Source organism: Scyliorhinus canicula, chromosome 6 (genome assembly GCF_902713615.1).
Source record: "Scyliorhinus canicula chromosome 6, sScyCan1.1, whole genome shotgun sequence".
Taxonomy (NCBI): domain Eukaryota; kingdom Metazoa; phylum Chordata; class Chondrichthyes; order Carcharhiniformes; family Scyliorhinidae; genus Scyliorhinus; species Scyliorhinus canicula.
The window spans coordinates 4,568,433-4,580,846 of record NC_052151.1 but is presented as its reverse complement, the minus strand read 5'-3'; the positions used below and the strand labels follow the sequence as shown (position 1 = coordinate 4,580,846).

At 44.8% G+C, this 12,414-nt stretch overlaps 1 protein-coding gene across 1 annotated transcript in view; it reads left to right on the top strand.

Moving 5' to 3' along the window:
* Nucleotides 1–12,414, top strand: part of LOC119966916 (dynein heavy chain 14, axonemal-like) — a 1,122,002-nt gene that overhangs the window by 124,849 nt on the left and 984,739 nt on the right. Inside the window, exon 3 of the mRNA XM_038798874.1 lies at nucleotides 3,565–3,710. Within this exon, the coding sequence (XP_038654802.1) occupies nucleotides 3,565–3,710 (146 nt within the window). The remainder of the gene's footprint in view (nucleotides 1–3,564; nucleotides 3,711–12,414) is intronic.

Sequence of the window (12,414 nt, the reverse complement as noted above, 5' to 3'; positions counted from 1 at the left end):
TGTGACAATAAGCGTTTATTATTACTATTATTATTATTGTACTTAGTTGTTTGCTGGGTTTCTTGTGGTTGCTCTGGATTTTGTCTTGTTTTTTTTGTAAAGGGAGTTTTTTCACTGTCTTCTGCCGTGTCCCGCATCGGTGTGTCCTTACCCTGTGGTCTGTGCTGCTCGTTGGGCACCTTATCGCTGATGTGCGGCTACTGTTGGGGCCGAGGACAGTGGTGGGCACGTGCTGGCTTGCGAGCTGCCGTTTTGGGTTTTGTTTGGGGGTCTTGTAAATGCTTTTAGCATATTACTGATTTTCGTGACTGTTTTCAGCACGTTGCTGATTATTTTATATTCTTAAGTTGTCAATCAACTTAAAATATCTGTAGGAGGGGAATCAGATGCTACACAAGCTTTGTCCATGTGGGGGGTCGTCACATCGTGGTGTTAACATTGTATTGAATGACAATCTGAAATTTTGCAAAATCCACTTACAGAACTTACATAAAGGATTATATGAAATAAAGAATAGAGGAGCAAAATCGAGAAGGAGCGAAGACTTTCACAGACAATGCCCAGGCAATTATTGCAGAAATTCTAACCAATTTTATAAACCACCCGATTTTCTTAGAGTATGAACAACGATGGCATGGTTAGATTGTTAAACTATCATGAACATGGTTTAATCCACATATGGTTTTCTTCAAGGATGGTTTGGAAATTGAAAAATGCTAAATCTGCTGCCTGCAGTCCATCAACCCTCATGGCTTGCTGCTCACCATTTTATCTGAAATAAAGTTGGACTGGTATCACTGAGCGGATTCATGATCAGAAGTGGAAGCATTGTTTTAACATTTACGTTGTAATAAAGTGCATTAACCCCCTGAACAAAATGAGAGTTAATGTGACCTTCAGCATATATCAAAGAACAGGGCTTTGGACTGTGGGAGGACTACGGAGCACCGGGAAGAAACCCACGCAGACATGGGGAGAACGTGCAGACTCCGAACAGACAGTGACTCAAGCCAGGAATTGAACCTGCGACTCTGGTGCTGTGAAGCAACAGTGTGCCTAACCACTGTGCTGCCATGTCGCCCTGCAACCCTTCTTAAATAGTGGGACCACATTAGCTGTTCTCAAGTCCTCTGGCACCTCCACCATGGTCAGAGAGGAATTAAAAATTTGGATGAGAGTCCCTGCAATCTCCTCCCTTGCCTCCCACAGCATTCTGGGGCACAATTCATCCAGACCTGGAGATTTGTCCACTTTTAAGCCAGCGAACACCTCCAATACCTTGTCAATCCCCATTACAATTTTCTCAAGAACCTCACAGTCTCTGTTCCTGAGTTCCACACCTGGAACATTGTGTGTAGTTTTGGTCTTCTTACTTGAGGAAGGACATGCTTGTGGTAAACCACTGTATTGTATTGTATTGTACTGTTGTATTGTTACATGCCTGGGCTTGTCCCTGCTGGCTCTGAACCACTGTAGTATATAATATGTGTATTATGGTAAACTGCCACAGTATTACTTAAATGTGGTAAACCACTGCCTGCTGGCTCCGCCTTCCCTCGGGCTCAGTATAAAGGTGGCTGGTCTCCGCTGCTGCCCCAGTTTAGGATCCGAGGCCAGGAGGCTTTCTGTTTAGTTTATTAAAGCCTCAGTTACATTCACAACTTGTCTCGTGTTCGTTGATGGCACATCAATTTAATAAGCTAAACCTCTAAGATGAATTCATCGCTCAACCCTGATCGCCTGGAGCTGGACCCACAGGCAGCCGACGCCACTGCAACATTCAAGCATTGGCAAAGCTTCTTTGAAGCGTACCTCGGATCCTCCACCAAAGACTTCACCGCATTCTGGGACACAATTCATCCGGACCTGGAGATTTGTCCGCTTTTAAGCCAGCCAACACCTCCAATACCTTGTCACTCCCTATTACAATTTGCTCAAGAACCTCACAGTCTCTGTTCCTGAGTTCCACACCTGGAACATTGTGTGTAGTTTTGGTCTTCTTACTTAAGGAGGGACATGCTCATATTGATTCCTGTGATGAAGGGGTTGGCTTTTGAGGAAAGGTTCAGCGGGTTGTGTTTATATTCACTGCAGTTTAGAAAAATAAGAGGTGATCTTATTGAGGCACACAGAATTCTGAGCTGGCTTGACAGGATGGATTCTGCTTTTTATTTATTCATAGGATGTGGGTATCGCTGGCTGGGCCAGCATTTATTGTTGGGGACATTTAACAGTCAACCACATTGCTGTGGATCTGGAGTCACAGCTAGGCCACACCAGGAAAGACCAAAGATTTCCTCCCCTAAAGGACATTAGTGAACCAGATGGAACTTTACAACAATCGACTTTTAATTTCAGATTTAATTTTTATCAAATTCAAATTTCACAATCTGCCGTGGCAGGATTCAAACCCGGTCCCTAGAGCATTAACCTAGGTTTCTGGATTACTAGGTTAATGGTAATACCAGCACGCCACTGCCTCCTCACTGCTGAAGGATGCTTCCCCTTGTGGGGGATGTAGATCCAGGGGCACGGTTTCAGAAAAAGGGATCTCCCATTCAAGAGAGAGATGAGGAGGAATTTATTCTGTTAAGAAGGCCATTGGTCTTTGTAATTCTCTTCCTCAGAGAACAGTGGCATTTGGGTCATTGAACATATTCAAGGCTCAGTTAAACAGGTTTTTCATAGGCAAGAGAATCAAGGGTAAACAGGGCAGAGAGGAAAGTGGAGATCAGACCACTTTCAGATCAGGCATGATCCCATTGAATGGTGAAGCAGGCTCGATGGGCCGAATGGCCTATTCCTGTTTCTATTTTCGACAATGATTTATAAAATGTTTTTTTTAGAGTACCCAATTATTTATTTTTTTCCAATTAAGGGGCAATTTAGTGTGGCCAATCCACCTAACCTGCACATCTTTGGGTTGTGGGGGTGAAACCTACGCAGACACGGGGAGAATGTGCAACTCCACACAGACAGTGACCCAGGGCCAGGATTCAAACCCAGGTTCTCAGTGCCGCAGTCTCAGTGCTAACCACTGCGCCACCGTGCTGCCCTTTGACAATGATTTTTAATGGGCACAAGAGTCTTCCCAAAAAAACACTGAAAGAGTAAGATATATATTTTTTTCATGATGTATCCATCATTGATGCCTCTGTGACACACCGAGGAACATGTATTCCATGTTAAAGGTGCTTTGTTGTTCAACTTGTCTTAAACTTAACTTATTCCAGTTAATTGGGTGTACCTGGATCTGCATAAACACAGAGCATAAAGCCTGCCTCACTGCAGCTTGCGATGTACAATATATGTTCTTTGTCACATGCTCTTACTTTGCACTCTCTTGCTTGAGAGTTTCAGAGTGGCTAATGCAGGCGGTAATGAGTTTAAAAATAGTGATAATTACTATAACACTCAAATACCATTCATTCTGATGGCACAAAATACATTCCAAGTCCTCTTGTTTAACCGCCAATCTATATTGAAGCATAATTGATCTATAATTACTAACTAATTCATTGCTTTCGGTGCCACAATCTTGATAATGTTTGCTTTCTGTGTTAGGGTTTCCAGCCAACAATTCCCACAGCTCAGCTTCCTGACAGCAGTACCTGCTCTCTTCGAACAGCCATCTACAAAAGGGACATCCCAAACAGACAGCACATTTGGATGAAATGGAAAGAGAGAGGAAAAGATTTCTACTCTAACAGGTAGGATTAACAGAATGAATCACAGAATCTTAACAGTGCAGAAGGAGGCCATTCAGCCCATTGAATCTGCACTGGCTCTCAAAAGTGCATTCTATCTAGTCCCACTCCCCTGCCTATGCCCGTACCCTTGAATATTCTTTCTTTTCAGAAAGCAGCCCAATTACTTTATGAACGCTGTCGTCGAACCTGCCGCCACCATCTTCTCAGGAGGTTCTTCCAGACTCCAACCACCCTTTGGATGAAATTTATTTTCCTCACATTACATTTACTCTTTTTGCCAATTATCTTGTCTGTGCCCTTTAGTTATTGACGCTCTCTTGAGTGGAAACAGTTTCTCACTATTTACCCTGTCCAAACCCCTCAGGATCTTGAATAACGTTATCAAGCCTCCTCTCAGTCTTCTGTTCCCCAAGGAAAACTGACCCAACCTCTCCAATCTATCCTCGTGGCTGCAATTCTTTATCCTTGGAATGTTCAGCACACAATTGGACCTTTAGCTGAACAGATCTGTGTTGGTGTTTGGATTCCATACAAGTCTCCTCTCACCTTCAGATAATAATAATCTAATGGTCTAACACAGCTCCTGTATGGTCCTGTAACAAAATCTTTCTATTCCTTTCAGGATGAGTTGATCAGATCCGGCCCTCAGCTGTTGCATGTGTCTGAGGCCCATCCCAGTAATGCCAACAACCCCGTCTCCAGGAGGTGGAGCTGGGTCTTTAGCTGTTGGTGAGAACGGGAGGGCTTATCTCCAGGCCAATGTCTGATGGCCTTTTTGTTCCAGAGAATTTGTCCCATTTCTATATTCTCTTTGAATAAATGTTTCTTAACTACTTGGTCCACTGTGTTGAAACTTCTGCTTTTATGATTAAATGCTCAGAGTAAAATCACGCACGGCTGTATATGGGAGCTTGCACAAATTGTTTTTTCAAATTCTTTCATGGGACATGAGCATCGCTGGCTAGGGCAGCATTTACTGGCCTTCCCTAATTGCCCTTGAGAAGGTGCTTGTGAGCTGCCTTTTTAACTGAGGCAGCCTATCTGTTGTAGGTACACCGAGGGAGGAATGAGGGGAAAAGGCTACACATTTCCCACAGTGCAACGGAACTTCCAATTATTCCTATACAATGTAAACAGCAGCAATCTACATACTGATCCTTCACCGCCTCCACCTCATGGAATCAGACAGCACAGAAGAGGACCTTCGGCCCATCAAGCCTGCACCACCAAACAAAAAATTACTCTAATCTACACTAAGGACAGCACAGTAGCAGAGTGGTTAGCACAGTTGCTTCACAGCTCCAGGGTCCCAGGTTCGATTCCGGCTTGGGTCACTGTCTGTGCGGAGTCTGCACGTTCTCCCTGTGTCTGCGTGGGTTTCCTCCGGGTGCTCCGGTTTCCTCCCACAGTCCAATGATGTGCAGATTAGGTGGATTGGCCATGAGAAATTGCCCTTAGTGTCGAAAAATGGTTAGGTGGAGTTACGGGGATGGGGAGGAGGTGTTGGCTTAAGTAGGGTGCTCTTTCCAAGAGCCGGTGCAGGCTCGATGGGTCGAATGGCTTCCTTTTGCACTGTAAATTCTATATTCTACGATAATCCCAGTTCCTCGCACTTGGCCCACAGCTTTGATTTGAAGTGCTCATCCAAAACTGGCTCAACCTCTCCAATCTATCCTCGTGGCTGCAGTTCTTTTGAAGGATTGTGAGATTTTCTGCCTCAATCACCCTACCAGACAGTGCATTCCAGATTCTCCCTTTGGGTGAAAACATATTTCCTCAAATCCCCCCTAAATCTCCTGCCTTTCACCTTAAAATTATGTCCCCTTGTTATTGTCCCATCAACTAAGGGGAACATCTGCTTTCTATCCACCCTGTCATACCCCTCATAATCCTATACGCCTCAATCAGCTCCCCTCTCAGCCTTCTCTGTGCCAAAGGAAATGACCTGAGCGTATCCAGCCTCTTTTCATAGCTCCATCCCAGGCAACATCCTGCTGCATCTTCTCTGCAGCCTCTCTAGTGCAGTCTCATCCTTCCAATAGTACAGTGCCCAGAACTGACAGCAGTACTCTTGCTGTGGCCTTACCAAAGTCCTGTACACCTCCAACATAACCTCCCTGCTCTTATAAAACCATAAGACATCGAAGCAGAATTAGACCACTCGGCCCATCGAGTCTGCTCCGCCATTCAATTATGGCTGATATTTTTCTCATCCCATTCTCCTGCCTTCTCCCCATAACCCCTGATCTCCTTATTAATCAAGAACCTATCTATCTCTGGCTGAAACACACAGTGATTTGGCCTCCACAGCCATCTCCACAGATTCACCACCCTCTGGCTGAGAAATTTCTCCTCCTCTCTGTTTTAATCAATTGTCCCTTTAGTCTGAGATGGTGTCCTATGGTTCTAGTTTTTCCTACAAGTGTAAACATCCTCACCATGTCCACTCTGTCTAGGCCTCGCAATATCCTGTAAGTTTCAATAAAATCCCCCCCTCTTCCTTCTAAAATCCAATGAGTACAGACCCAGAGTCCTCAACCGTTTCTCATACAACAAGCTGTTCATTCCAGGGATCATTCTTGTGAACCTCCTCTGGGCCCTTTCCAAAGCCAGCACATCCTTCCTTCGATACGAGGCCCAAAATTGCTCACAATACTTCAAATGGGGTCTGACCAGAGCCTTATACAGCCTCAGAAGTGCATCTCTGGTCTTGTATTCTAGCCCTCTCGACATGAATGCAAACATTGCATTTGCCTTCCCAACTGCCGACTGAACCAGCACGTTAACCTGAAGAGAATCGTGAACAAGGACTCCCAAGTCCCTTTGTGCTTCTGATTTCCTAAGCATTTGCCCATTTAGAAAATAGTCTATGCCTCAATTCCTCCTTCCAAAGTGCATAATCTCACAGTTTTCCACATTGTATTCCATCTGCCACTTCATTGCCCACTCTCCTACCTGTCCAAATCCTTCTGCAGCCCTCTTGCTTCCTCAATACTACCTGTCCTTCTACAGATCTTTGTATCATCTGCAAACTTAGCAACAGTGCCTTCAGTACCTTCTTCCAGATCATTAATGTATATTGTGAAAAGTTACATCACAGACCCCTGAGGCTAGTCACCGGCTGCCATCCTGAAAAAGACCCCTTTATCCCCACTCTCTGCCTTCTGTCAGTCAGCCAATCCTCTATCCATGCCAGGATCTTACACTTAACACCATGGGCTCTTAACTTATTTAACAATCTTTTATGTGGCACCTTGTCAAAGGCCTTCTGAAAATCTAAATAAATCACGGCCAATGGTTCTCCTTTGTCTAACTTCCTTGTTACCTCCTCAAAGAACAGATTTGTCAGACATGACCTCCCATTGACAAAGCTGTGCTGACTCAGTCCTATTTTATCACACATTTCCAAGTACTATGCGATCTTATGTTTAATAACGGACTCTAAAATGACCGAAGTCAGGCTAACCGGCCTATAATTTCCTGTCTTCTGCCTCCCTCCCTTCTTAAACAGCAATGTTACATTAGCCACTTTCCAGCCCTCTGGGACCTTTCGTGTCTCCAGTGATTCCTGAAAGATCACACCAATGTCTCCACAATTGCCTCAGCTGTCTCTTTTCGGACCCTGGGGTGTAGTCCATCTGGTCCAGGTGACTTATCCACCTTCAAACCTTTCAGTTTCCCCAGACCTTCTCTTAAGTAATGGCCACTGCACTCACCTCTGCCCCCTGATTCTCCTGGATCTCTGGCATCCCACTGATGTCTTCCACCATGAAGACTGATGCAAAGTAATTATTCAATTTGTCTGCCATTGCTTTGTTTCTTATTATTACTGCTCCAGCCAGTGGTCCAATGTTTATTTTTGCCTCTCTCTTACCTTTTATATATTGAAGAAACTCTTCCTATCTTTTTTCATATTACTAGCTAGCTTGCACTCATATTTCATCGTCTCTCCCCTTATTGCTTTTTTAGTTGTCCTCTGCTCGCTTTTGAAGGCTTCCCAATCCACTGCTTAAAGGGCTGGTTTAGCACAGGGCTAAATAGCTGGCTTTTAAAGCAGACCAAGGCAGGCCAGCAGCGCGGGTTCAATTCCCATACCAGCCTCCCACACCTCACCGGAATGTGGTGACTAGGGGCTTTTCACAGTAACTTCATTGAAGACTACTTCTGACAATAAGCAATTTTCATTTCATTTCATTTGTCATTTTTTTTCACTGTCTTCCCACTAATCCTCACCACTTTGTATGCTTTTTCTTTCGCTTTAATGCTGACCTTGCCTTCCCTTGTCAGACATGGATGCCTTGTCCTCCCCTGCTAGGCTCCTTTTCCAATCAACTCTGGCCAGCTTCTCCCTCATGTCTTTGTCGTTACCCTTATTTAATTGTAATACCGTTACGTCTGACTCCAGCTTCTCCCTCTCAAACTGCAGGGTGATTTCTATCATATTGTGGTCACTGCTCCCTAAGGGTTCCTTCATCTTAAGATCCCTAATTAAGTTGCCTCATTACACATCACCAAATCCAGAATTGCCTGTTCCCTCGTAGGCTCTGTCACAAGCTGCTCCAAAAAACCATCTCTTAAACATTCCACAAATTCCTTTTCTTGGGATCCACTACCAGCCTGGTTTTCCCAGTCCACGTGCATATTGAAGTCCCCCATGATTATTGTAATATTGCCTTTTTTACATGCTCTCTCTATCTCCTGAAATATTTTCTGCCCCACATCCTGACTAATGCTAGGGGGCCTGTACATAACTCTCATCAGGGTTTTTTTACTTTTGCGATTCCTCAACTCTACCCACAGAGATTCTAACCCTTCTGATCCTGTATCGCTCCTTGCTATTGATTTAACTTAATTCCTTACTATCAATGCAACCCCGCCCCCTTTGCCCATCTGCCTGTCCTTTCAATAGGACACTTCTCCTTGGATATTTAGATCCCAGCCCTGATCCCCTTGCAGCCACGTCTCTGTGATGTCCACAACATCGTATTGGCCAATTTCAATGTGCGCAACAAGCTCATTGACCTTGTTCCATATACTGGGTGCATTAAGATACAACACCCTCAGTCCTGCTTTGACCACCTCCCTTCTCACACTTGTCACCTTTTTTCCTCTGCCTGAGGGTGATGTTATTGTCTTATTTTTGTTCCCTATTTCCCCTTCAGTAATGACACCATCTAAGCTAACGTTCCCACTCCCCTGGCATATTAGTTTAAATCCTCCCGAGTGACACTAGCAAACCTCCCAGCCAGGATAGTGGTGTCCCTCAAGTTTAGATGCAAACCCGTCCTTTTTGTACAGGTCAAACCTGCCCTTGAAGAGATCCCAATGGTACAGAAATCTGAAACCCTCCCTCCTATACCACTGGTTTAGCCACGTGTTTAGCTGCCCTATCCTCCTATTTCTAGCCTCACTGGCACGTGGCACAGGGAGTAATCTTGAGATTAAAACCCTAGAGGTCCTGCTTCTTTGATTACTGCCTAACTCCCTGAACTCCTTCTGTAGGACCTCATCACTCTTCCTGCCGAAGTCATTAGTACCTATGTGTACTACAACCGCTGGCTGTTCACCCTCCCCCTTCAGGATGTCCTGTGTTCCTTCAGAGACATCCTTAACCCTGGCACCAGAGAGGCAACACACCATCCTGGAGTCTCTTTCACTTCCACAGAAGTGCCTACCTGTGCCCCTTACTATAGAGTCCCCTATAACTATAGCTCTCATGCATTTTGCACTCCCCTGCTGAGCAACGGAGCCAGTTGGGCTGCCACTGATCTGGCTGCTGTTGTTTTCCTCTGACAGGCTATCACCCCCAACAGTATCCAAAACAGTGTACCTGTTCGAGAGGGGGACAGCCACAGGGGTTCCTGCACTAATTTATAATCTATGCCAAGACTGATAAAGGCAAGTGTCCCATCTGCCTTCTTAACTTCCCTTTTAATTTGTCCTGCCGGCTTCAAGGATCTGTGGACAAGAACCTCAAGATCCCTCTATTCCTCTGGGCTTCCTAGTGCCCTGTCATTCATTGAGTACTCCCTTGACATGTTACTCCTCCAAAGTGCATCATCTCAAACTTTTCAGGGTTAAATTCCATCTGCCATTGATCTGTCCATCTGACCATTATGTTTATATTCTCCTGCAAGCTAAGACCTTCTTCTTCACTGTCAACCACCGGCCAATCTTCATGTCACCTGCAAACTTACTTCTCATCCTCCCCACATTTTCTTCTAAATCGTTTCTATATATCATAAACAATAAGGGACCCAGCACAGATCCCTGTGGCACTGGACGCTGGCCTCCAGTCACACAAACAGCCTTCTGCCACCATCCTTTGTCTCATAGAATCATAGAATTTACAGTGCAGAAGGAGGCCATTCAGCCCATCGAGTCTACACCGGCACTTGGAAAGAGCACCCCACACCTCCACCCTCTCTCCATAATCTAGCAACCCCACCCAACCTTTTTTTTGGACATTAAGGGCAAATTTTGCATGGCCAATCCACCTAACCTGCACATCTTTGGGCTGTGGGAGGAAACCGGAGCACCCGGAGGAAACCCACGCACATATAGGGAGAATGTGCAGACTCTGCACAGACAGTGACTCAAGCTGGGAATCGAATCTGGGATCCTGGAGCTGTGAAGTAACTGTGCTAACCACTGTGCTGCAGTGCTGCCCCCAGTGCTACCATGCTGCTATCACTCAGCCAATTTTGAATCCAATTTACCACGTTACTCTGGAAATATAATTTTTGACAAATGTAGTCGTTTTTGGGGATTTGAAAAAGAAATGAAAATCGCTTATTGTCACAAGTAGGCTTCAAATGAAGTTACTGTGAAAAGCCCCTAGTCGTCACATTTTGGCGCCTGTTCGGGGAGGCTGGTACGGGAATTGAACCGTGCTGCTGGCCTGCCTTGGTCTGATTTAACTAAGATAAGTGTAGCAAAACCAGTAGATGTGGTGTTTTAGATTTCCAAAAGGCATCTGATAAGATGCCACATGAAAAGTTAATTTGCAGGAAAAGTACTCATGGAGTTGGGGTAATATTTTGACATGGATAAGAGGATTGTTCAAAGGACAGGAAACAAAGTGTGGGCATAAATGGAGAACTTTCAAGTTGACAGATTGTGACTGGAGGAATTTCATAAAGATGGGTGTTGGGGTCTCAGCTATTTTTATATGACTTGCCTGAAGAGCCAGAGAATAATATATTAAAATTTATTGACGATACAAAGCCAGGTGGGCATGTAAGCTGTGAGGACACAAAGAGGCCGTATAAAAGTGCAGACAGTGTGTGGGCAAAAAGATAGCAGATGGAGTACAATGTGAGGAAGTGTGAAGTTATTCACTTTAGAATGGAGAAGCAGAATATTTTAAAAAGTCATCAGACTTGTAAATATTGAAGTTCAGAGGAACCTGGGTGTATTCGTATAAAGAGCACGGAAGGTTAGTCTGCAGTTATAGAAAGACAAATCACATATTCACCTTTATTAAGGGGATTGGAGTGCAAAAATAAAGAAGTGTCACCACAATTGTATGGGGCTTTGATAAGACCACACCTGGAATAATACATGCAGTTGTCGTTTCCAAAGGGATGGTTTAGCACAGTGGGCTAAATAGCTGGCTTGTAATGCAGAACAAGGCCAGCAGCATGGATTCAATTCCCGTACCAGCCTCCCCGAACAGGCACTGGAATATGGCGACTAGGGGCTTTTCACAGTAAATTCATTGAAGCCTACTTGTGACAATAAGCGATTATTATCTGTATTAGCGAGAGGTAGCATGGTTTTGTGAAGGGGAGGTTGTGTCTCACTAACTTGATAGAGTTTATTGAGGAGGTCACAAAGATGATTGATGCAGGTAGGGCAGTGGATGTTGTCTATATGGACTTCAGTAAGGCCTTTGACAAGGTCCCTCATGGCAGACTGGTACAAAAGGTGAAGAAACACGGGATCAGAGATGAGCTGGCAAGATGGATACAGAACTGGTGAGGTCATAAAAAGCAGAGAGTAGCAATGGAAGGTGCTTTTCTGATTGGAGGGCTGTGACTACTGGTGTTCTCCAAGATTCAGTGAAATTAAATGAAAATCGCTTATTGTCACGAGTAGGCTTCAATGAAGTTACTGTGAAAAGCCCCTAGTCGCTACATTCCAGCGCCTGTTCGGGGAGGCTAGTACGAGAATTGAACCGTGCTGCTGGCCTGCCTTAGTCTGCTTTAAAAGCCAGCGATTTAGCCCAGTGCTGGGACCTTTGCTGTTCGTAGTGTATATAAATGACTTGGAGGAAAATGGAACAGTCTGATTAGTAAGTAGGCGGGCGACACAAAGGTTGGTGGAATTGCGGATAGCGATGAGGACTGTCAGAGGATACAGCAGGATCTAAATCTTCTGGAGACTTGGGCGGAGAGATGGCAGATGGAGTTTAATCTGGACAAATATGAGGTAATGCATTTTGGAAGGTCTAATACAGGTGGGGAATATACAGTGAATGGTGGAACCCTCAAGAGCATTGACAGGCAGAGAGATCTTGGTGTACAGGTCCACAGATCACTGAAAGGGGGCAACACAGGTGGAGAAGGTAGTCAAGAAGGCATACGGCATATTTGCCTTCATTGGCCGGGGCATTGAGTATAAGAATTGGCAAGTCATGTTGCAGCTGTATAGAACCTTAGTTAGACCACACTTGGAATATAGTGTTCAATTCTGGTCACCA